Raw genomic sequence first — 26186 nt, 5'->3', positions numbered from 1 at the left:
ACAAATGTAATTCAATGTTGATACTGTAACAGTATGCACGGAAGTTGAATGTTAAAGGAAAAAATACCAGATATGTCTGATGGGGAGAGGTGTGTGTCGAATGGCCACTAGGGCACCACCCTGGTTAAGAAAGAGGACGCTATACTCCTCCTCAAATACCTACAAACAGGACAGGATTTCATCACATTTTCAAAGGTCCGTGATGTGCATACTTGTGATGAGTGATGGATTTGTATCACTGTAGGCTACTGCTATTCTTCTGTATCATGTAACACAGCCACATATTACATTTGATTTTTTAAGGAGAAAACATCCAATATTATCAGCTCCTGAGAAGTTCTATGGAAAAAATAATAACATCTTCCTTAAACCAGTATACATGGCATGTGATCAAGGGTAATGCAAACAATATCATGCATTATGCATCCAGAGTTTCCAAATTATAAAGCAGATTGATATTTTCTTCTACGTGTTGTTTCGGATTTGTGTCACATTTCAGTGGCACCTGTCTCTTTCAGTCACAGTACCTCTCTCCAAGTGTTGCCAGCATCTGAGGTGATGAAAATGCTGACATTATAGGCGGTAAGCTCGGGCCCAATGGTACCTAGATGTAAAAAGCAGAGCATAGTTATAGTGTCAACACTTTCATTATATGCCTTCTTAACACACATTAAAATATATGTCATGCACAATGAAATAAAAATACAGATGAAATTATTCTTCCACAGGCTACAGCTCTCCTATAAAGGGAGTATTTACTCAGCCAAAAACAGAGATTCAGAAATTCAAACTCTTTCTTCTGTATCTGCTTTTGCCAAACATCTGGCAGATTGACAGATCAAATTTACAGATCAAACGGAGCTGACTAAAATGTTTTAAGCCAGAATCTCACCATTTACTTGGGGAACAGAGTTAAAGATGAAAGAGGTCTTTAAGGGTAGAAAAGGAGCAGTGTAAGAGTTGAGCAACCACTGCAAATTGTGAACCTTAAAACCTTTTATGGCTGCAATCCCGCTACCGGGATCGATATGACAACTACCAGTGAAAATAGAGGGCGCCAAATTCAAACCACAGAAATATCATAATTACAATTCCTCAAACATACATGTGTCTTATATCATTTTAAAGCGAATCATGTTGCTAATCCCACCAAAGTCTCCGATTTCAAATAGGCTTTTCAGTGAAAGCATTACAAACGATTATGTTAGGTCTCCACCAAACCACAATAAGCACAGCCATTTTCCAGTGAAATATAGCTGTCACAAAAAGCAGAAATAGAGATAAAATGAATCACTCACCTTTAATTATCTTCATCAGATGACACTCATATGACTTCATGTTACACAATGCATGCATGCTTTGTTTGATAAAGTTCATATTTAACCCTAACCCTATAAAAAAATCTGAGTTTACATTGGCGCATTATATTCACTAGTTCCAAAAACAACAAGTGGTTTTGCATAACCACATCGTTTCAACAGAAATACTCATCATAAATGTAGATGATAATACAAGTCATACACATGGAATTATAGATATACCTCTCCTTAATGCAACCGCTGTGTCAGATTTTAAAAAAAACATTACAGAAAAAGCAACCCATGCAATAGTCTGAGACGGAGCTGAGAACAATAGCCAAATTAGCCGCCATGTTGGAGTCAACAGAAACCAGAAAATACATGATAAATGTTTCCTTACCTTTGATGAACTTCATCAAAATGCAGTCCTAGGAATCCCAGGTCAACAATAAATGCTTGAATTGTTCGAAAATGTCCGTTATTCATGTCCAATTAGCTACTTTGGTTAGCGCAGTTGGTAAACAATTCCAAAGTCACAAAGTGCGTCCACTATAACGTGACGAAATGTCCAAAAGTTCCGTAACAGTCAGTAGAAACATGTCAAACGATGTACTGAATCAATCTTTAGAGTGTTGTTTACATATATCTTGAATAACGTTCCCCAACCGGAGAATTAGAATGACTTCAGATGAGCGGTGGAACGCAGGTTATTCCCGTGTGAACGCGCATGCTGAAAGCATGGTCAACTCGTGGCAGTGGTGACTATTTCCTGTCTCATTCGACCCCCCTTCACATTAGAGTCATCAGACCGAGTTCTATTGACTGTTGACATCTAGTGGAAGGCGTAGCAAGTGAAAACTCATCCATATCTTGCTGTAATTTCAATGAGAAGAGCTTAGTTGAAAATCTGCCACCCCCAGAAAAAAATCCAAACAGAAAGTGGAATTTCTCAGGTTTTTGCCTGCTATATGAGTTCTGTTATACTCACAGAAATAATTCAAACAGTTTTAGAAACTCCAGAGTGTTTTCTATCCAATAATAATAATAATAGGCAAATATTAGCAACCATGACTGAGGAGCAGGCTGTTTACTATGGGCACCTTTCATCCAAGCTACTCAATACTTCCCCTGCAGCCATAATTAAGGAGAGCAGAGGTCCCTGTGGTAATTGCTAATGAGGATAAAAATAAACAAAAGACACAGCTAAACATTTCAAATAGTGCCTACCTGATGCTACGATAATTCCTGGAGCTGATTCCTTACTGACTATGTTTCCAGACGTGTACGGGTTGTCAGACACATGGAGATGCAGGTGTAATGAACAGTAGGGCTGAAAATCAAAAAAAAAAAAACATAATGTGGTTTATAGACAAAAACAGTTATAGGTTTTCAGATATTGGCCACTTTCAATAGCAGACTCACCTGTACACAGTAGAGTCTGGTTCCCTTCAGATCAGTGGTTGGAGCCTGTAGAAGATGCCAGTCTCGCCCCTTATTGTAAGTGATAAACGTTTTCACTTGGCCCTCAACAACTTTATTTGACAAGAACACCCCTTTTATCCCTGCTACCTAGGAACATTGAGAAACGACATGAAAAAAAAATTCAACTGTAAATTATTCAAACATAAGTACAGCTGAAGCCCTAGTTTTGAGGTGAAAGTGAAGTATTCTGTACATAATAGCATTTATGACAGGGAACACTATTTTGGGGAACGTTTCAGACTAGTGGTGGTCTGGGGGTAGAAGCATTTGGCCAGTTTTTGACATGATGCCCCTATACTGTCTGCATTTGAGTGATGGAAATGGGGAGAACAAGCCATGGCTTGGGGGCTGGTGTCCCTGATGATCTTTTTGGACTTCCTGTGACACCTGGTTCTGTAAGTGTCCTGGAGGGTAAGCAATGTGCACCTAATCGTGGGTTCGGCTGAGAGTACCACCCTCTGTAGCGTCTTGCGGTCTGCGACGGTGGAGTTGCCGTATCAGGCTGGGATGCAGCCCAAACGTACACTACCGGTCAAAAGTTTTATAATACCAACTCATTCAAGGGTTTTTCTTTATTTTTACTATTTTCGACAATGTAGAATTATTGTGAAGACATCAAAACTATGAAATAACACATATGGAATCATGTAGTAACTAAAAAAGCGTTTAACAAATCAAAATACATTTTATATTTGAGATTCTTCAAATAGCCACCATTTGCCTTGATGACAGCTTTGTACACTCTTGGCATTCTCTCAACCAGCTTCACCTGGAATGTTCCCACATATGCTGAGAACTTGTTGGCTACTTTCCTTCACCCTACAGTCCGACTCATCCCAAGGCATCTCTATTTGATTTAGGTCAGGGTATTGTGGAGGCCAGATGATCTGATGCAGCACTCTATCACTCTCCTTCTTGGTAAAATAGCCCTTACACAGCCTGGAGGTGCCCAAAGGACAAATGTCCACCGGTCTAATGTCCATTGCTGGTGTTTCTTGGCAAGCAAGTCTCTTCTTATTATTTGTGTCCTTTAGTAGTGGTTTCTTTGCTGCAATTCGACCATGAAGGCCTGATTCACATGTGTTTGAACTATGTGAAGCATTTATTTGAGATGTAACTTCTGAGGCTGGTAACTCTAATGAACATATCTTCTGCAGCTGAGGTAACTCTGGGTCTTCCATTAATGTGGCTGTCCTCATGAGAGCTAGTTTCATCATAGCGCTTGATGGTTTTTGCGAGAGCACTAGAAGAAACTTTCAAAGTTCTTGAAATGTTCCATATTGATTGACCTTCATATCTTAAAGTAATGACGGACTGTTGTTTCTCTTTCCTTATTCGAGCTGTTCTTGCCCTAATATGGACTTGGTCCCCCCCTCTGTCACAGCACAACTGATTGGCTCATATGCATTAAGAAGGAAAGACATTTCACACATGATATTTTAAGAAGGCACACCTGTTAATTGAGATGCATTCCCGGTGACCACCTGAGTGTGCAAAGCTGTCTTCAAGGCAACGGGTGGCTATTTGAAGAATCTTGATTTGTTTAACTCTTTTTTTGGTTACTACATGATTCCATATGTTCTATTTCATAGTTTTGATGTCTTCACTACTATTTTACAACGTAGAAAATAGTAAAAAACTATTAATAACCCTTGAATGAGTAGGTGTTCTAAAACTTTTGACCAGTAGTGTATAATCTCAATGATGCACCTGTGGAACACTGTGAGGGCCCTCAGGGACAGGCCGGATTTCTTCAGCATCCTAAAGTTAAAGAGTTGCTGTCGTGCCTTCTTCACCACGGTGTCTGTGTGGTTTGACCATTTCAGCTCCTCGGAAACGTGAATGAAGAGGAACTTGAAGCTTTTGACCATTGATGCCTGTTTCCTCAAGTCCACAATCAGCTTCTTTGTTTTGCTGGCAATTGAGGCAGAGGTTGGTTACCTCTCACCACGTCATCAGAATTCATATATTCTCCCTGTAGGGCATATCCTTGTTGTTGGTAATCAGCCCGGTGATTGCGGTGGTAAATAGACAGCAATGAAATATATAGATGAAAACTCTCTTGGTAAATAGTATTATTTATTAACCTAAAGTTTATCATGAGGCATTTTCACACAGGCGAGCAGAACCGCGAGACTTAATATTAGAGATCTCACACCAGATGATGTTAACAAAAAAACACCCAGTTCCCCAATTGAACTTACCCGGGGCTGCCGTTCGATCCTGCCAATGTATGGAGAAACCAGCTAGATGTATATTATCCATGCTCTTGTTCAGCCACGACTCAGAGGAACATAGGATATTACAGTTCTTCAGGTCCCGTTAGGCTAGTCTTGAACAGAGCTCGTCCAATTTTTTCTCCAGTGATTGTACGTTCGCCAATAGAACAGAGGGTAGAGGCAAGTTATTTATTCGCCGTAGTAGTTTCATCAGTGTGCCCGCACGTCAGCCACTCTTACATCGTCTCTTCCTTTTCTGAGTCTCCTGGATTAGGACCTGGTCTGGGGTGAGAAGTAGGTCCCGCAACGGCGACTCGTTGAAGTAGAAATCTTCCTCCAAATTGAGGTTAGTGATTGCTGTTCTGATGTCCAGAACCTCTTTTCGGTCATGGTGGAAACATCATGTAAAATGTGTTTCAGTGCAAAAAATAGCAGAAATGTTCAGAGGCCCGTAAAACAGCAGATATTCATCGCAACACTAGTCTGTATCTAAATAGTACTTTAAATAGCAAAGAAATACCATTTGTTTGTGAAAAAAATGGGAATGGGAAAAAAATGTGTTGATATTCGAACTTGTGCTGAGTAGTTTAGTCCTAGTAGTCCTAATACAGTTACATAGGGCAGGACTACACAATGCAAACCTCAGCACTACGAGTTTTATCCAATTGTTCCGTTCTCTGTCTCTGTGTATAGGAAACCCCCTAGTCCTTTTTTAAATATAATTAATTTGAACAAGTACAAGGTTTCTGCAGTTTGACAGGCTTTCATCCTCCCCAAGGCCAGGAGTTTTTCCAGTTTACATTTTTTTTTAAAACATGTGACTTGATTAGAAAAACTCTGGTCCCATCATAGCTCATATTAAAACTTTTAACAACAGATTAATCACGTCATAAAGTATAAAGTCTGGAATTTCAATTGGTTTGGTTATCAGATAAGGACAAACTATGGGCCCTATAATATTTTTCCCTCACACCATTATGGGACCTGTGGAGCCAACTCTGGTGCATGTTCTACAGTCATTAAGATTAATATAATAGAAGTGAATAATGAATTAATGTGTGTAGACCTGCCAACTTTGCTAATTTATGAATGCTACATACAGTAACTTATAAAGTTATATCATCATTGTTACACATGGACATGCTAGTTAATGGCTAACAAACCTCTATACTTCATAAATACAGATCATACGGATCTGATACTGTATGAGTGAATAGATGCTAATCCAGGTTTCTGACTAATGTACTGTATGTGTTTGCTTAAGTTCATAACGTAGGAACGTAGGAAATGAGGGGGAACAGCCAGGATCAGGGCTTCAACAATACCTCCAGCTCTTACAGGGTAAGTACACTCAAATACCATCTGTGCCATAAAGGTTGAGACCTCTTGGCAGAAGTGGTAGTGTGCATACAAACAGGGATGGCAGTCTAACTAAGCCATTGCTTCATACCTCATAGAGGTCTATCATGATGTTGCCCTCTGGTCCCCCACTGCTCACTATGTTCTCCAGGGCCAGAGTGAAGAAGAGTCCTCGGGCCTCTGATATGTACAGGTTGTAGGAGTCATTCTGGTGCCAGTCCTGCACTGCTGCTACCACCTGGTTATCATCTGTGCTGATTATCTGCAAGTCCTGGTTAAGGAATTATGAGTTAGGACACTATGTCATACAATATAATATAATCCAATACAAAACTTTATTTAGTTTCAGGGCTGCAGTGGTTCCACTGGGCACAAACTGGTTGAATCAACGTTTCCATGTCCTAAAAAATAAATCAATGTGACGCTGTTGAATCAATGTGGAAAACTGACTGGATTTTCAAAAAGTAATTTAAGTAAATACATTTAGGGAATGTTCGTTTTTTTACCTAACTTTTAACCTCAATCTAATGACATGGTTCACATTTCTTTTGATTACAAATTGAATTAATGTTAACTGACAAGTCAATAAAATGTTAGTCACAACTAGACGTTGAACTGATGTCTGTATCCAGTGGGGTAATTCTGTACGAAGCTGTACAACTATTCTACTGTTAGTATGGTGTTTGTACATCTGTTCTGTGTTGGGATCCCTCTGTGAAAGCTTTAAAACATTATTGAAATATTTATTTAAATATACTGTCTATATATACTTTCTATTCAATATTTGTATGTTCATTTGATTAAAGTTGGCCTTGGAAAAGCAGAAAAAGCAAGAACATATATATATTTTTTGTTATAATATCAAAACAGTTTTTTACTGGATTCATAACAGGATAGTAGTAATACTCAACGTAATATTTCCAACCCACCTTTGGTAATATGTACTTAGGTAGCTTCATTGGGAAGAAAGCATTTCTTTTGTAAGACACATAATGGACAGGCCGGCCACCCATTGGTACCTAGAGAAACCAAGCAATTTCTATTTCATTTAGAGCAAAATTATTTCAACGAATCACTGTAAATTGGGCTAACAGAGAAATTATGCAATAGTGTTAGTTGTATGTTTTTATACCATTCTCTCTTGGTTTATGGTCATTAATACCTACAAGTTTACTGTACATTAAGATGAACCGTTTTAGAGAATTTTTATTATAACAGAAACATTCAAAATTCCCACCTGAATGAAAACATACTGGTCCTGAACGACCAGGGAATCAGGGCTGATAAATCCAGGGAAAGGCCTGCCTTTGTTGGCCTCTGAGCAGTTCTGCAGCTTACACGTTATATACTGGGACCCTATAACAGACGGTAAATAATTGACACAACGTAACAGGAGAAAATAAGTGCTTCGGGATTATTTCATTGAGTCTAGCATTAATTGCATTGATAGTAGAAAGCAGAAAAGCAGGGAAGCCAATTTCTATTTCCACTATTAACAGAGATGGAATGAGTGTCCCTGCGTGTTAGCTACAGCCAAATTAGCCATTCTCCTCAGGGACAAGAGAGTAACACTGGAGCCCTTAAGGAACAGACGCTCTCAACACTCCGTCCAACTTAAGAGTCCAGTCCGAACCCTTACATCAGGAGTTCACAAACCTTTTCACTCGCCCCCCTTCCAGCATTTTATTTTAATTGTATTTATTTCACCTTTATTTAACCAGGTAGGCTAGTTGAGAACAAGTTCTAATTTGCAACTGCGACCTGGCCAAGATAAAGCGTAGCAATTCGACACATACAACAACACAGAGTTACACATGGAATAAACAAAACATACAGTGAGTGCAAATGAGGTAAGTTACGGAAATGAATAGGCCATGGTGGCGAAGACATTGCAATATAGCAATTAAACACTGGAATGGTAGATCGGCAGAAGATGAATGTGCAGGTAGAGATACTAGGGTGCAGAGGAGCAAAGTAAATAAATAAATAAATACCAGTATGGGGATGAGGTAGGTAGATAGATGGGCTGTTTATATATGGGCTATGTACAGGTGCAGTGATCTGTAAGCTGCTCTGACAGCTGGTGCTTAAAGCTAGTGAGGGAGATGTGAGTCTCCAGCTTCAGAGATTTTTGCAATTCGTTCCAGTCATGGGCAGCAGAGAACTGGAAGGAAAGACGACCAAAGGAGGAATTGGCTTTGGGGGTGACCAGTGAGATATACCTGCTGGAGCGTGTGCTACGAGTGGGTGCTGCTATGGTGACCAGTGAGCTGAGATAAGGCGGGGCTTTACCTAGCAGAGAATTGTAGATAACCTGTAGCCAGTGGGTTTGGCGACGAGTATGAAGTGAGGACCAACCAACGAGAGCGTACAGGTCGCAATGGTGGGTAGTGTATGGGGCTTTGGTGACAAAACGGATGGCACTGTGATAGACTTCATCCAGTTTGTTGAGTAGAGTGTTGGAGGCTATTTTATAGATGTCATTACCGAAGTCGAGGATCGGTAGGATGGTCAGTTTTAGGAGGGTATGTTTGGCAGCATGAGTGGGGGACATCCCGCAACCCCCTTCCCATGCGTGCGCACGGGCCATGTCTATCTCTATGGGCACAACCCCTGTTCATGACACAAACTGTTCACACCCCTCTTTTTGCAGTTTAAAGCTTATTTCCTGCAATTCTACACATTTTGTTACGGGGTGCAAAGAACATTGTCATTGAAAAGCAAGTCTTCTTGCAATTCTATACATTTTGCTATGTTTAATGTTAATTCATGTGATATTTGAGTAAGAAAAAAGTTAGTTACAACAATATCTATGGGCAAAAAAAACGAAATAAAAAAGCATGAGCTGACATGGGATAGCTCTCTATGGTATGCAATGACTAACATAACGAGAGGAACTGATGATGCACTACCCAATTTTGAAATGGCACCTTCTGCGTTCTAATGTACCGTACTAGAATAACACCTGCTCTTACTATGACATGAACTGACCAGGTGAATCCAAGCGAAAGCTATTATCCCTTATTGACGTCAATTGTTCAATCCACTTCAATCAGTGTAGATGAAGGGGAGGAGACAGGTTAAGTCTTGAGACAGTTGAGACATGGATTGTTTATGTGTGCCATTCAGAGGGTGAATAGGCAAGACAAAAGTGCCTTTGAACGGGTATGGCAGTATGTGCCAGGCGTACCGGTTTGAGTGTGTCAAGAACTGCAACACTGCTGAGTTTTCCATGCACAACAGTTTCCCGGTGTTAATCAAGAATGGTACACCACCCAAAGGACATCCAGCCAACTTGTCACAACTGTGGGAAGCATTGGAGTAAACATAGGCCAGCACCCTGTAAAGCAGGGATCATCAACTAGATTAAGCCTCAGGCAGTTTTTTTTTCTTGAGCGGATAGTCGGGGGCTGGAATAAAATAACAAATAATTTGTAGACCGCAAGTCTGCCCCGTTGGCTGGCAGTTCGGGAACCCTGCTGTAAAGGCTGTTTAGCAGATAGAAAATGTCACTTGTGTGTGAAAATGAGCCCAAAAATCCCTATAATAAAGTCCTCAAATAAGATGTCCTAGATGTGATGATGACTCACGTCTATCAGAAACACTGGTTTCCAAGTGAATCATTCCTGGCTCTTGGTCCAAACCCAGTTTTGACCTGTGGGGACAGGAGAGGCAACTGAGGAACATAGCAAAACATCTATCCAATTATGATATGTGCATCATATGGTAAGTATTTGTGGATTTGTAGTAGTATCAGTTAATTCATAATTTGAACATTTTCGTCAATGATGTGTGAATTTATCTCATGATCCAGATATGATGTCTTAATTGAAGAGTATGCTGTAGGTGTGCCTTGTGATTAAATAAATCATCTGGTTAACAAGATGAAGAAAGGCACGCTGAGGTCAAACTGTATGGGAAACATGAATAATCATTCTGTTTGTTCTCATCTATTCCAAAAGGATCCTGTGACAGTGCTTCGCAAAGTCATAAAACAAGTGAGTGACCAGAGATACTCATTTACAAATGTCAACCCTTTTGTTCAATTGCGCTATTAAAACATCAGCTTTCTAGAGAAGACAAAGTCATGTTGGAAAAAATTTGAAGGAAAACAATGTTTGTGATTTCCATTTTGATTCAATTCAATTATAATAGGGAACCTAGCTGCATGAAACGTTGATCCCTTTCTCTTTGAAAATATAACAATGACAACAAACATTTCCCACAAACATGACCCCATCAATCACTGGGCCTGTGTGGTAATTCAAGGGGAAGGTACTTCGGAGCCATTTCATGCTCTTTCAAAAGAGCCACAGCTGGGAAGCAGCGGTTAAGTGTGGAGGGACAAGTGTGACCACTTGTTGCATTAATAGCAGCTAAGTGTGGAAGAAGATGGGTTTCTCCTCACATTCCATAGTGTGTCAGTGTCTGAGACATAATAAAAAAAGGGCCCATCTTGCTTCCCTCAGCACTCCGTAATTGTCTTTCTGCTCCATCTTTTTCTAATGGTCTTTCTGTCAAATACTTCATCATCTTCTATTGGAGAACAGCAGCCACATGTTCTTAGATAGGCTGCTTCTATGTTCTTCTATCACTCCGGAATGTATGGACTACATGCCTGCATTGTGTGAGCTATGCTGCTCGTTATCAGGTTGATGGTGTAACTCTGCCAAGTTGAGGCTATTGTAACATAAACTGCAGTATGTGAAGCAGCAAAATATTTGAAGTGTATATTAACTGAAAATATTACCTGTATTTTGTCCTTGACGAAATATGCATGCCGTACCTGAATGTAATATTCCCGTCTATAGAAACCATGCTTTGGTATGATTCTGAACGGTCAGATAGCTAGCAACAATATTAAACGATGCCTTGTGGGGAATCAATCGTATGTAGCTCGTTTCAGCTAGTTTTATCATGTTCTTGATACAATGTCTTGTTTTGAGTGAATTGCTTTCAATGCTAACATGGATCAAATTTGCTAGCTAGCTAACCAACAACTGTAACAATGTACTTGAGAGACAACAAGTGCTCATTGTGCAAATGTATTTACGTTTTCAACAAACATTTGGAGACTAAATATAGTTAAAACATGTCAACAATCTAAGCCAACACTGTTTTGCCCCCTCGTTGAGCAAGTGTACAGAAGGTATTGTACGCACAACCTGTAAATATACTGTACCGCCATACACATACTGTAAATATGTTACCAATGTTACCACAGGTTGATAAGTAATTGTAAACTAGAATGAATTCATCATATGACTAATTAAGAAACTAATGTATTACTCAATATTGTATCCAGCTCTACTGTTGTATCATCTCCACCAGGAAATCTTAGGGCAAATATATCAACTGTTTAGAACAAGAGGCCAATAATGGCTTTAACTTGATGGTACATTGCTTCCACTGTATCTTTCTTTTGCTCCAGTTTTGGGCTAAAAAGAAATTCATCATCATTTGTTCGCAAGTGAAGAGTTTGTGAAATACGTTTGTCTAATTTTAGTCCCAATATTAGTAAATGTGAAATATGAACGAATTAAGGTATTCTAATTGAGTTATCCACTTTAAGAGATGATGATGTCCAAATGGTGTTATTTATCAAAACATTAAAAGCTACCTGATCACCCGAAAAGTATTAATCTCCCTTGCTTCCTTGTAAAATAAAAAATATTATGTTTAGCAAAAACACATTAATATTATAATTACCTGGCAACAGGCACTACTGCATTAAGTTACTATTTGTCTTGCAAATAATGTAGATTAGAGACCATTACTAAATACATTATTTCTTAAGAACAACAGTTGGAACTTGAAATAAATAGTGTACGAATATCTATTTAAACTATTAATGTGTTCATCAGGACCATACTTGTATCTACTACAGTGCCTTGCAAAAGTATTCATACCCGACGGTGCATGGCACAAGTCATTTGTCCAACAATTGTTTACAGACAGATTATTTCACTTAGAATTCACTGTATCACAATTCCAGTGGGTCAGAAGTTCACATGACTGTGCCTTTAAAAAGCTTGGAAAATTCCAGAAAATTAAGTCATGGCTTTAGAAGCTTCTGATAGGTTAATTGACATAATTGGAGATAATTGGAGGTGTTCCTGTGGATGTATTTCAAGGCCTACCTTCAAACTCAGTGCCTCTTTGCTTGACATCATGGGAAAATCAAAAGAAATCAGCCAAGACCCCAGAAAAAAAAATGTAGACCTCCACAAGTCTGGTTCATCCAGTAATTTTCAAACACCCGAAGGTATCAAAGGTATCACGAAGGTATCACGTTCATCTGTACAAACAACAGTACGCAAGTATGAACACCCTTGGATCACGCAGCCGTCATACCGCTCAGGAAGGAGACACGTTCTGTTTCCTAGAGAAGAATGTACTTTGATGCGAAAAGTGAAAATCAATCCCAGAACAACAGCAAATGACCTTGTGAAGATGCTGGAGGAAACAGGTACAAAAGTATCTATATCCACAGTAAAACGAGTCCTTTAACGACATAACCTGAAAGGCCGCTCAGCAAGGAAGAAGCCACTGCTCCAAAACCGCCACAAAAAAAGCCAGACTATGGTTTGCAACTGCACATGGGGACAAAGATAATACTTTTTGGAGAAATGTCCACCGGTCTGATGAAACAAAAATAGAACTGTTTGGCCATAATGACTATCCTCATTTTGAGGAAAAAGGGGGAGGCTTGCAAGCTGAAGAACACCATCCCAACCGTGAAGCACGGGGGTGGCAGCATCATGTTATGGGGGTGCTTTGCTGCAAGAGGGACTGGTGCACTTCACAAAATAGATGGCACCATGAGGAAGGGAAATTATGTGGATTTATTGAAGCAAAATCTCAAGACATCAGTCAGGAAGTTAAAGCTTGGTCGCAAATGGGTCTTCCAAATGGACAATGACCCCAAGCATACTTCCAAAGTTGTGGCAAAATGGCGTAAGGACATCAAAGTCAAGTTATTGGAGTGGCCATCCCAAGGCCTGACCTCAATCCTTTAGAACATTTGTGGGCAAAACTGAAAAAGTGTGTCCGAGCAAGGAGGCCTACAAACCTGACTCAGTTACACCAGCTCTGTAAGGAGGAATGGGTCGAAATTCACCCAACTTATTGTGGGAAGCTTGTAGAAGGCTACCCGAAACGTTTGACCCAAGTTAAACAATTTAAAGGCAATGCTACCAAATACTAATTGAGTGTATGTAAACTTCTGACCCACTGGGAAATAAATAAAAAATAAATAATTCTCTCAACTATTATTCTGACATTTCACATTCTTAAAATAAAGTGTTGATCCTAACTGACCTAAAACAGGGGATTTTTACTTGGATTAAATATCAGGTATTGTGAAAAACAGAGTTAAAATGTATTTTGTACACCTGTTCTGAAAGGCGCCAGAATCCGCAACACCACTAAGCAAGGGGCACCACCAAGCAAGCGGCACCATGAAGACCAAGGACCTCTCCAAACAGATCAGGGACAAAGTTGTGGAGAAGTACAGATCAGGGTTGGATTATAAAAAAAATATTTGAAACTTTGAACATCCCACGGAGCACCATTAAGTCCATTATTAAAAAATGGAAAGAATATGGCACCACAACAAACCTGCCAAGAGAGGGCCGCCCAACAGAACTCACAGACCAGGCAAGGAGGGCATTAACCAGAGAGGCAACAAAGAGACCAAAGATAACCCTGAAGGAGCTGCAAAGCTCCACAGCGGAGATTGGAGTATCTGTCCATAAGACCATTTTAAGCCGTACACTCCACAGAGCTGGACTTTATGGAAGAGTGGCCAGATATTTTTGGCCAACAAGGAGAACGCTGTGGTGGTGGCAGCATCATGCTGTGGGGATGTTTTCCATCGGCAGGGACTGGGAAACTGGTCAGAATTGAAGGAATGATGGATTGCACTAAATACAGGAAAATTCTTGAGGGAAACCTGTTTCAGTCTTCCAGAGGTTTGAGACTGGCACGGATGTTCACCTTCCAGCACGACAATGACCCGAAGCATACTGCTAAAGCAACACTCGAATGGTTTAAGGGGAAACATTTAAATGTACTTCTTAATCCAATTGAGAATCTGTGGTATGACTTAAATATCGCTGTACACCAGCGGAACCCATCCAACGTGAAGGAGCTGGTGCAGTTTTGCCTTGAAAAATCCCTGTGGCTAGATTTGCCAAGCTTATAAAGCCATGCCCCAAGAGACTTGCAGCTGTAATTGCTGCAAAAGGTGACTCTACAAAGTATTGACTTTGGGGGTGAATGAATAGTTATGCAGGATCATGTTAAAAAAAAATCTTATTTCTTGTTTGTTTCATAATTAAACATATTTTGCATCTTCAAAGTGGTAGGCATGTTGTGTAAATCAAATGATACAACCCCCCCCCCCAAAAAAAAATCATTTTTAATGCCAGGTTGTAAGGCAACAAAATAGGAAAAATGCCAAGGGGGGTGAATATTTTCACAAGCCACTGTATATGCCATCTATTGAGTTCAACTCCGGTACTAGCAGGTACTTCTTGAGATTAAATTAATTGTGTCAATTCTGATGGGCTATCAGTTCAAAATGCTGTCAGTAGAGGAAAGAGTGGTACTTTGTTTTCTATGAATATTGTATTACAGAGGCTTGAATTATGTGTCTAATGATGATAGAAAGAGATTTTTACTCTCACCAGTAAAATCTGTTGGGGACTACCCTGTCATGCACGAGCTGCCATCTTCTTCCAAATTCAACAGAGACGTACAGCTGCAAGAAAAGAACATCCTATAGTTTAAAAAATCAGAAGAGAAAGAATAACATTTTATTCTTAAAACTAAGAGTTAAAATGAAGGAAACACTAGACCTGGAGAATTCTCTCCCTCCATTTTAGGGACTGTCATCTATGTCTCATGGAGGGTCATTCAACATTTCAATTATATTGCTTTGTTTTTTCACTTTTTGCACTGCACTTCAGAGCACTTTGATTGTTTTTGTTATGAGTGCTGTACAGCTGAATCTTTAAAGCAGGCTTGAAAATAGTAGTTCATGATTTAATGCCTTGTGACTATTGAGAGAGAGAGAGAGAGAGAGAGAGAGAGAGAGAGAGAGAGAGATAGCGAGAGACAGATTTTTAAATGCCATGCTCGTTTTGGCTCCCAGTGGTACCTGTCTATGGCCATAGGATTTGTCCCTAATTGACATTATAAAACGACACACTTAACCATCAGTATAGGGGGCAGCATTTTCACTTTGGATGAATTGCGTGCCCATAGTGAACTGCCTCCTACTCTGTCCCAGATGCTAATATATGCATACTATTATTATTATTGGATAGAAAACATTCAGAAGTTTCTAAAACTGTTTGAATTCTGTCTGTGAGTATAACAGAACTCATAAGGCAGGCAAATTTCCAAACAGGAAGTGGAAATTCTGGGGCAGGTTGATTTTCAACTCATCGCCTTTTCACATGCAAATAGGATATGGATCTGTTCGCACTTCCTACGCCTTCCACTAGATGTCAACAGTCAGTAGAATGTGGAATGAAGCCTCTATTGTGATGTGGGACCGGATGGCAGCTATTTGAGTCACTGGTCTGGCAGATTGCCAGTTCCTTGTTACGCGCAGTACTTATTATATCGCCTTGCGTTCCATTACTCTGTAGACAAAAACGAATGCTCCGGTTGGAACGTTATTGGATATATATGATAATAACATCCTGAAGATTGATTCTCTTCTCTAACCAGTTTATTCGACCTGGAATATAACTTTTTGAAGTTTTCGTCCGAGTTCGCCGGGACCGGTGCCAGCTTTTTTGACATGTGAGCTAAACGTGCTAGCAAAAGTAGCTAATTGGACACGAGTAATGGACATTATCGAACAAAACAACGATTTATTGCGGAACTAGGATTCCTTGCACTGCATTCGGATGAAAGATCATCAAAGGTAAGGGAATATTTATGATGTAATTGCGTATTTCTGTTGACTCCAACATGGCGGAGAAATGTTGTGTACCTCTGAGCGCCATCTCAGATTATTGCATGGTATGCTTTTTTTCGTAGAGTTTTTAAAAAATCTGACACAGCGGTTGCATTAAGAACCAGTGTAACCTTAATTATATGTAAAACATGTATCTTTCGTCAAAGTTTATGATGAGTATTTCTGTTATATGAGTTATATGAGTATTCTCTGTAATTACTCCAGATATTTTGGAGACATTTCTGAACATGGCTCCAATGTAAACCGAGATTTGTGGATATAAATATGCATATGATCGAACAAAACATAAATGCATTGTGTAACATGATGTCCTATGAGTGTCATCTGATGAAGATTATCAAAGGTTAGTGATTAATTTTATCTCTAATTCTGCTAATTCTGCTAACATAAATATATGTTGTGTTTTCGCTGTAAAACATTTTTTAAATCGGACACGATGGGTAGATTAACAAGATGTTTATCTTTCATTTGCTGTATTGGACTTGTTAATGTGTGAAAGTCAAAAATTTCAAAAAAATATTTTTGAATTTCCCGCGCTGCCTTTTCAGCTGAATGTTGGGGGGGGATTCCGTTAGCGGAACGTTTGTCCTAGACAGGATAAATTCCCTTTGCATTATGCTATTGACCTCCCTCTTTCAGCAGATTAGGGCTGTTATCTCTCCAAAACTCTTGAACGTGCCGTCCTTGGCCAGCTCTCCCGCTATCTCTCTCAGAATGACCTTCTTGATCCAAATCAGTCAGGTTTCAAGACTAGTCATTCAACTGAGACTGCTCTTCTCTGTATCACAGAGGTGCTCCGCACCGCTAAAGCTAACTCTCTCTCCTCTGCTCTCATCCTTTTAGACCTATCGGCTGCCTTCGATACTGTGAACCATCAAATCCTCCTCTCCACCCTCTCCGAGTTGGGCATCTCCGGCGCGGCCCACGCTTGGATTGCGTCCTACCTGACAGGTCGCTCCTACCAGGTGGCGTGGCGAGAATCTGTCTCCTCACCACGCGCTCTCACCACTGGTGTCCCCCAGGGCTCTGTTCTAGGCCCTCTCCTATTCTCGCTATACACCAAGTCACTTGGCTCTGTCATAACCTCACATGGTCTCTCCTATCATTGCTATGCAGACGACACACAATTGATCTTCTCCTTTCCCCCTTCTGATGACCAGGTGGCGAATCGCATCTCTGCATGTCTGGCAGACATATCAGTGTGGATGACGGATCACCACCTCAAGCTGAACCTCGGCAAGACGGAGCTGCTCTTCCTCCCGGGGAAGGACTGCCCGTTCCATGAACTCGCCATCACGGTTGACAACTCCACTGTGTCCTCCTCCCAGAGCGCTAAGAACCTTGGCGTGATCCTGGACAACACCCTGTCGTTCTCAACTAACATCAAGACGGTGGCCCGTTCCTGTAGGTTCATGCTCTACAACATCCGCAGAGTACGACCCTGCCTCACACAGGAAGCGGCGCAGGTCCTAATCCAGGCACTTGTCATCTCCCGTCTGGACTACTGCAACTCGCTGTTGGCTGGGCTCCCTGCCTGTGCCATTAAACCCCTACAACTCATCCAGAACGCCGCAGCCCGTCTGGTGTTCAACCTTCCCAAGTTCTCTCACGTCACCCCGCTCCTCCGCTCTCTCCACTGGCTTCCAGTTGAAGCTCGCATCCGCTACAAGACCATGGTGCTTGCCTACGGAGCTGTGAGGGGAACGGCACCTCAGTACCTCCAGGCTCTGATCAGGCCCTACACCCAAACAAGGGCACTGCGTTCATCCACCTCTGGCCTGCTCGCCTCCCTACCACTGAGGAAGTACAGTTCCCGCTCAGCCCAGTCAAAACTGTTCGCTGCTCTGGCCCCCCAATGGTGGAACAAACTCCCTCACGACGCCAGGACAGCGGAGTCAATCACCACCTTCCGGAGACACCTGAAACCCCACCTCTTTAAGGAATACCTAGGATAGGATAAGTAATCCTTCTCACCCCCCTTTTAAGATTTAGATGCACTATTGTAAAGTGACTTTTCCACTGGATGTCATAAGGTGAATGCACCAATTTGTAAGTCGCTCTGGATAAGAGCGTCTGCTAAATTACTTAAATGTAAATGTAATGTAAAATGTTATCCAAGCTCTCAAAAGTCTTTTCAGCTCTCAGCCCAACTCATATGATAACACTTTTACTTAATCTTAGAGCACATCACACATAGGGAACTGTTGTACAATACATGTGTTGTGTACAATACTATTGCACAGTAAAAGACAGCAAATCAATTAATTAATATAAAAGCAGAAACAGAATAAGGAAACCATACAGAGAGGAAAACAATCACACATTTATATCAACATAAAGATATGGAGTAAACTCAGGGATAACTTCTCCCCAGCTTCTTCACGTCGACCATATTGATGGCTCTCAATAAAGCATCTCATCTCTCCCTCTCACCATTTATCTTACTTCTCAGCCTTTGACTGCACTCTCTCTCATAATCAAGTCTTTCAGTAGCAGGATGGGAGGGGAGAGTTTGATCTCTGTTATGTTGAGTTAAACAAACAGTTGGGTTCTCCTTGAGAATAATAAGCGTGGTCTCAGTCTCCTGTTTGGGACATTGACATTAACTAAGTCCACTACTCTGAAGAGAGCACATTGATGTGTCGGCTACTAAGAGGTGGGAGGTGTTTCCCCACTGGAAGACAATGATGCTAATAAAAGAACAGGCAGAATTGTGGAGCACACAGCTATGGTTGAAGTAAACATCTTGTTAAAGCCAATAAGGTCAATAGACTCACTGGAATTAACAAGACCCTTACCTCAATCAAGTTGTGTGTGTTTTCAACCCCCTCCTCACTCCTCAGTTATAATTGACCGGATTCTCTTTACCTTCTGGTCATGGCCGTAAGCCAGGATCCAGTCCTCCTGCTCGGGGTGGAAGAGGAGGCTGAGGATGTCGAAGGCTAAGTGGTACCTCTGATAGGATGCGCCCTCATCAAGACTAATGAGCAGGCTGCTCTCCACCTCTGGGTCGGTCAGTAACATGATCTGAGATGAGAGAGGACGGGACAGGAGACGAAAGGAGAGATTTATAAATCACAACATTTAGCAATAATTATCATTATCCATTCAAGTCCGTAATGATTAAACTTGCTAATTACACTATAGTTATGAGTTTTCCCTTTAAAAATAAACACATGAAAAAAATCACGTGAATAGAATACATGCAAAAGAACACGTATGGTTTTCAGACATGTGTGAACAAATCACTTGAAAAAATGTAATGCTACGTGAAATTTTGACTGGTAAGACACTTATGGTTTTTGGACGTGTGTGACAATCCACATACATTTTACACGTGAAGAAATCACGTGAAAAATGTAATGTGGGAAAAACAGACACGTGGTTTTCAGACACTTGAAGTTTTACATGACTCAGATACATGTGGTTAACCAATATTTCACGTGATATTTATTATACATTTGGATTTTTCAATTTCACATGTGAAAGTTAGATTTTCACGTGTGTAGTTTTCCTACATGTGAAACTGCAAATTTGGTATTCACATGTGATCGATTTTCACATGTACTTGCAATTCTACTTGTGAAACCACAAATTTAAAATGTGCAACTGCAATTCACGTGAGGTGAAAACATGTTTTTTTTTTCTCACGTGAAAAAGTTGTGTTAACATGTGAACTCTAAATTTAATACAGGTAGTGTCACATGTGAAATGTATACCTGGACTCAGAGGTAGATGTAACATAGTAAATGTAAATCCGGGACACTCAAAATAGCATGATATGTTACGTTTCGTGTGCTATGTATTCATTTGTGGATGTCCATCATCCATTTTGTATCATATGTTACGAATTCCAATTCATATGATATGTTACAAAATTGCAAAACATATGATATGTTATGAATTCCAATGCTGTTAGCTAGGTGGCTAACGTTAGCTAGGCTAGGGTTTAGGGTTAGGGATTAAGGTTAGGGTTAGGTTAAAGGGTTAAGGTTAGGGGAAAGGTTAGCTACAAATTAGTAAGTTATTTCAAAGTTGCTAATTAGCTAAAATGCTAAAGCTGTCCGTGATGAGATTGGAACAGATTGTGTTGTTAGACATTCACGTTATACGCCTACCCATCCACCCTGACCAACCACCATACTTTAGTTTTTTGCCTGAAGTAACCTTCTATCTTATGTAACCTTACCATACAGTATGTAACATATGAATCTGATTTGAGTGTCCCGGATTTACATTTAGTATGCTATTTAAAAACATGCTTTCATATACGAAACAGCAAATTTGACATGTGTTTTTTTGTAAGGGTTAAGAACAGCAAACAGATATGGTAATGGTATGGTACATGGTAAGAGCAGATACATGTACGAGGACATACCTTTCGTTTGTTATTCGGACTCACGTACAAGTAGCTTAGTAAGGTTTTTGGTCCCACCTTTTCATTAAGTTTCTCATATGTGGTTCCATAGTCTATTGACCTAGAATTCAATTATGGGATTAACAAAAATGTGTTATTCTGCTGTTAATGGTGAGAATGAGAGCATGGAGCAATATCAATGATAATACCTATGGCTATGCGGGCAAGCAGAAAATTAAAACAGGAAATAATACAACACAATTTGCCAGTTGAATAGAGAACTGTTTCATTATCAGAATAAACCTGGATATATGCAAGAGAATTATATGATTTGTCGTCAAAGTAAAACATTCAGTATTCAAGTCTCCTAAAATGTTGACACCATAATGACCATTATAAATACCAACCCTGTATCTCAGTACTATCATAAAAAACTAGTTTGATAACAACTGTGGTGGAGTTGGATACAGTTACATAATCGTATTAGAAAAATGAGATGTATGGAGTAATAAACCATTTACAGAAGCATCTACAGTGAGGGAAAAGGGTATTTGATCCCCTGCTGATTTTGTACGTTTGCCCACTGATAAAGAAATGATCAGTCTATAATTTTAATGGTAGATTTATTTGAACAGTGATAGACAGAATAACAACAACAAAAAATCCAGAAAACGCATGTCAAAAATGTTATAAATTGATTTGCATTTTAATGAGGGAAATAACTATTTGACCTCCACTCAATCAGAAAGATGTCTGGCTCCCATGTGTCTTTTATACAGGTAACGAGCTGAGATTAGGAGCACACTCTTAACCTAATCTCAGTTTGTTAACTGTATAAAAGACACCTGTCCCCCGAAGCAATCAATCAATCAGATTCCAAACTCTCCACCATGGACAAGACCAAAGAGCTCTCCAAGGATGTCAGGGACAAGATTGTAGACCTACACAAGGCTGGAATGGGCTACAAGACCATCGCCAAGCAGCTTGGTGAGAAGGTGACAACAGTTGGTGCGATTATTCGCAAATGGAAGAAACACAAACAAACTGTCAATCTCCCTCGGCCTGGGGCTCCATGCAAGATCTCACCTCGTGGAGTTGCAATGATCATGAGAACGGTGAGGAATCAGCCCAGAACTACACGGGAGGATCTTGTCAATGATCTCAAGGCAGCTGGGACCATAGTCACCAAGAAAACAATTGCTAACACACTACGCCGTGAAGGACTGAAATCCTGCAGCGCCCGCAAGGTCCCCCTGCTCAAGAAAGCACATACAGGTGCTTTTACACCTGCATTGTTTGCTGTTTGGGGTTTTAGGCTGGGTTTCTGTACAGCACTTTGAGATATCAGCTGATGTACGAAGGGCTATATAAATAAATTTGATTTGATTTGATTTGATATACATGCCCGTCTGAATTTTGCCAATGAACATCTGAATGATTCAGAGGACAACTGGGTGAAAGTGTTGTGGTCAGATGAGACCAAAATGGAGCTCTTTGGCATCAACTCAACTCGCAGAGTTTGGAGGAGGAGGAATGCTGCCTATGACCTCAAGAACACCATCCTCACCATCACACATGGAGGTGGAAACATTATTCTTTGGGAGTGTTTTTCTGCTAAGAGGAAAGGACAACTTCACCGCATTAAAGGGACGATGGAAGGGGGCATTTACTGTCAAATCTTGGGTTTTAACCTCCTTCCCTCAGCCAGGGCATTGAAAATGGGTCGTGGCCAGGGCAACAAAGGAGTGGCTCAAGAAGAAGCACATGAAGGTCCTGGAGTGGCCTAGCCAGTCTCCATACCTTAATCCCATAGAAAATCTGTGGAGGGAGCTGAAGGTTCGAGTTGCCAAACGGCAGCCTCGAAACCTTAATGACTTGGAGAAGATCTGCAAAGAGGAGTGGGACAAAATCCCTCCTGAGATGTGTGCAAACCTGGTGGCCAATGACAAGAAACGTGACCTCTGTGATTGACCAAACAAGGGTTTTGCCACCAAGTCATGTTATGCAGAGGGGTCAAATACTTATTTCCCTCATTAAAATGCAAATCACTTTATAACATTTTTGCATTTTTCTGGATTTTGTTGTTGTTATTCTGTCTCTCACTGTTCAAATAAACATACCATTAAAATTAGAGAATGATCATTTCTTTATCAGTGGGCAAATGTACAAAATCAGCAGGGGATCAAATACTTTTTTCCCTCACTGTATATTTCACATTTCTAACGTGCATTTTCTGGTTGTCAGAAATACTTCAAGTGTAATATGCTACATTCAGTAACATACAATACTGTACTAGTTTGCAATACTTGAACAAAACATTCCAGCTGTACAGTCTCTGTTTCTTAGCTCTCTGCTTCCTAGTCTCTTATAAAAATTGAGTTTATTGGATGCGTACATCCATTTGCAGATGTTATCGCAGTGAAATGCTTTTGTTTTCTATCAGGGCAGTAATATCTAGCAATACAAAACAATACACAAATAATCCAAAAAGTAAAACAATATACAGTTCTTTTGTATAAATAGTGTACATAGAACGTGGGTAAAACTGTATGTACACATTTCTGACGTGACCAGTGTTAAATTACTCTATAGAGCAGCAGTATCTAACACGGTAGAGTAGCGGATGGTAGCCAGCTAGTGACAGTGTCTAAGGTTCAGGGCAGAGTACCGGTGACTGTTTAGCAGCCTGACGGTCTGGAGATAGAAGCTGTTTCACAATCTCTCGGTCCCAGCTTTGGTGCACCTGTACTGTCTTCATCTTTTAGATGTTAGCGGGGTGAATAGGCCGTGGCTCAGGTGGCTGAGGTCCTTTATGATCTTCTTGGCCTTCCTGTGACACCAGGTGCTGTAAATGTACTGAAGGGCAGGCAGTGTGCCCCCGGTTATGCGTTTGGCTGACTGCATCACCCTATGTAGAGCCCTTTGGTTGCAAACGTTGCATTTGCCAGCCCAACAGAATGCTCTCTATGGTGCAAGTTAGTGAGGGTCTTAAGGGCCAAGTCAAATTTCGTCAGCCCAATGAGGTTGAAGAGGTGCTGTTGCGCTTTCACCTCACTGTCAGCATGGAGGGACTATTTCAGGTCTTTAGTGATGTGCACAATGAGGAACTTGAAGCTTTTGACCCACTCCATTGCGGCCCCATATCTGTGGATGGGGGCGTGCTTTGTCTGCTGTCTCCTGTGTTCAGTGATCAGCTCCATCATTTTGTTGACGTTGAGGGAGAGGTTATTTTCCAGGTACTACTCTGCCAGGGCTCTCACCTCCTCCCTGTAGGCTCTCTCGTTGTTGTTGATAATCAGGCCTACCACTGTTGTGTCGCCAGCAAACTTGATGATTGAGTTGGAGACAAACGCGGCCATGCAGTCATGGGTGAACAAGGAGCACAGGAGGGGGCTGAGACGCACACCTGTGGGTCCCAGTGTTGATGATCAGATTTGTGGAGCTGTTGTTGCCTACCTTCCCCACCTGGGATCGACCTCAGGAAGTGTAGGGCCAGTTTCACAGGGTGGAGTTCAGACCCAGGGCCCTGAGCTTAGTGATGCGTTTGGAGGGCACTATAGCATTGAAGGCTGAGCTGTAGTCAATGAACAGCATTCATAGGTATTTCTCTTGTCCAGGTGGGATAAGGCATTGTGTAGTGCAATGGCGATTGTGTTGTCAGTGGATCTGTTGGGCCGGTAGGCAAATTGTAGTGGGTCTAGGGTGTTGGCTAAGGTGGTGATATGATCCTTAACTAGCCTCTCAAAGCACTTCATGATGATAGAAATTGGCTATTGGGCAAAACTCATTTAGTTCAGTTACCTTTGCTTTCTTGGGTACAGAAACAATGGTGGCAATCTTGAAGCAAGTGGGGACAATATACTGGGATAGGGGGAGATTGAATATGTCTGTAAACACTCCAGCCAGCTGGTCTGCAAATGCTCTGTGGATGCAGCTTGGGATACCTCCTGGACTGGCAGCCTTGCGAGGGTTAACTCGTCAGAGAAGGAGAATGAGTCTGCGACTTTACTGGCTTTCCCTTTATAATCATTGATTGCCTGGAGTCCCTGCCACATACGTCTTGTGTCTAAGCCATTGAATTGCGATTCCACTTTGTCCTTGTACTGTCGTTTTGCCTCTTTGATTGCCTCATGGAGGTCATAGCTGGTCTGCTTATGTACGTCCGTGTTCCCAGTCACCTTGATGTGGTTAGATGCAGTGGTTTGCACTTTCAGTTTCGAGCAAATGCTGCCATCTATCCTTGGTTTTTGGTTTGGATAAGTTATCACAGTGGGAACAACATCCTCTATGTATTTCCTGATGAAAACAGTCTCTGAGTCAGTGTATACGTAGATACTATTCTCAGAGCCGAACCAGAACATTTCCCAGTCCGCATTGTCAAAACAATCTTGAAGCGTAGATTATGATGGTTCAGACCAACAATTGACAGTCCTTACCATGGGTGATTCCTGCTTAGGTTTCTGCCTATAGATGTGGAGGATCAGAATGGAGGTGTGATCTTATTTGCCGGAGAGAGGGCAGGGGAGGTCCTTGTAGCCAACCCAGAAGGGAGAGTGGCAACGATCCAGAGTGTTGGATGCACGAGTATCACAGAAGATGTGTTGTGGTCCTTCTGTAGCTCAGTTGGTAGAGCATGGCGCTTGTAACGCCAGGGTAGTGGGTTCGATCCCCGGGACCACCCATACGTAGAATGTATGCACACATGACTGTAAGTCGCTTTGGATAAAAGCGTCTGCTAAATGGCATATATTATTATTATGTGTTGATAGAATTTTCCTCAGATTTCCTTTATTAAAGTCCCTAACTACAATAAATGTAGCCTCAGAATATGTGGTTTCCAGTTTGCACAAAGTCCAGTGTAGTTCCCTGAAAGCCATTGCCGTGTCGGCTTGGGGGAGAACATACACGGCAGTGATGATGAAGAAAGTTATCTCGGGAGTTCATGCAGTAATTTGATGGTGAGGTATTCCAGATCGGGAGACCAAAAGGACTTTAGTTCCTTTATGTTTACACAAGTTGTAAATCATAAAACATACTCCTCCACCATTATTTTTCCCTGAAAGTTTTTTCTTCCTGTCTGCATGATGGACGGAGAACCCAACTGACTGAATGGATGGGGACAATATATCCGGAGAGAGCTATGATTCCGTAAAACAGAGTATGTTACAGATCCTCGCCCTGAGATCGTCTACTTTAATGTCCAGGGACTGAACGTTAGCGAGTAATATACTTGGAACCGGTGGATGGTAATGCATGAGTCTTAGTCTGACGAGGGCCCCACTTCTTCTTCCTCTTACTCGTCAGCGTTTTGGTGCAGACCCCGGGATGAATGGAGCTGCCTTGGGCAGTTCAAACAAACAGCATCCATTTCAGGGAAGTCACATTTCTGGTCGAAATACTGGTGGGTGACCGCCGATTTAATATCCAAAAGTTATTTTCAGCTGTAGGTAATAATACAAGAGACGTTCTGAGCAAAT

The 26186-nt window shown here is 41.1% G+C and overlaps 1 protein-coding gene across 1 annotated transcript in view; it reads right to left on the bottom strand.

Annotated features, from left to right (window-relative positions):
* The window catches only part of LOC118400139 (VPS10 domain-containing receptor SorCS1-like), a 96742-nt gene that overhangs the window by 40547 nt on the left and 30009 nt on the right, over positions 1-26186 (bottom strand). Inside the window, exons 3-13 of the mRNA XM_035796671.1 lie at positions 20731-20830; positions 19221-19379; positions 15049-15122; positions 9949-10013; positions 7596-7714; positions 7288-7377; positions 6450-6629; positions 2721-2867; positions 2526-2628; positions 528-604; positions 68-159 (exon numbers count right to left, since the gene is read on the bottom strand). Coding sequence (XP_035652564.1) covers positions 68-159; positions 528-604; positions 2526-2628; positions 2721-2867; positions 6450-6629; positions 7288-7377; positions 7596-7714; positions 9949-10013; positions 15049-15122; positions 19221-19379; positions 20731-20830 — 1206 coding nt within the window. The remainder of the gene's footprint in view (positions 1-67; positions 160-527; positions 605-2525; positions 2629-2720; positions 2868-6449; positions 6630-7287; positions 7378-7595; positions 7715-9948; positions 10014-15048; positions 15123-19220; positions 19380-20730; positions 20831-26186) is intronic.

The sequence above is a fragment of the Oncorhynchus keta genome, chromosome 2, assembly GCF_023373465.1.
Source record: "Oncorhynchus keta strain PuntledgeMale-10-30-2019 chromosome 2, Oket_V2, whole genome shotgun sequence".
In the NCBI taxonomy this organism is placed as follows: Eukaryota; Metazoa; Chordata; class Actinopteri; order Salmoniformes; family Salmonidae; genus Oncorhynchus; species Oncorhynchus keta.
This window is presented reverse-complemented; position numbering and strand designations above follow the sequence as displayed.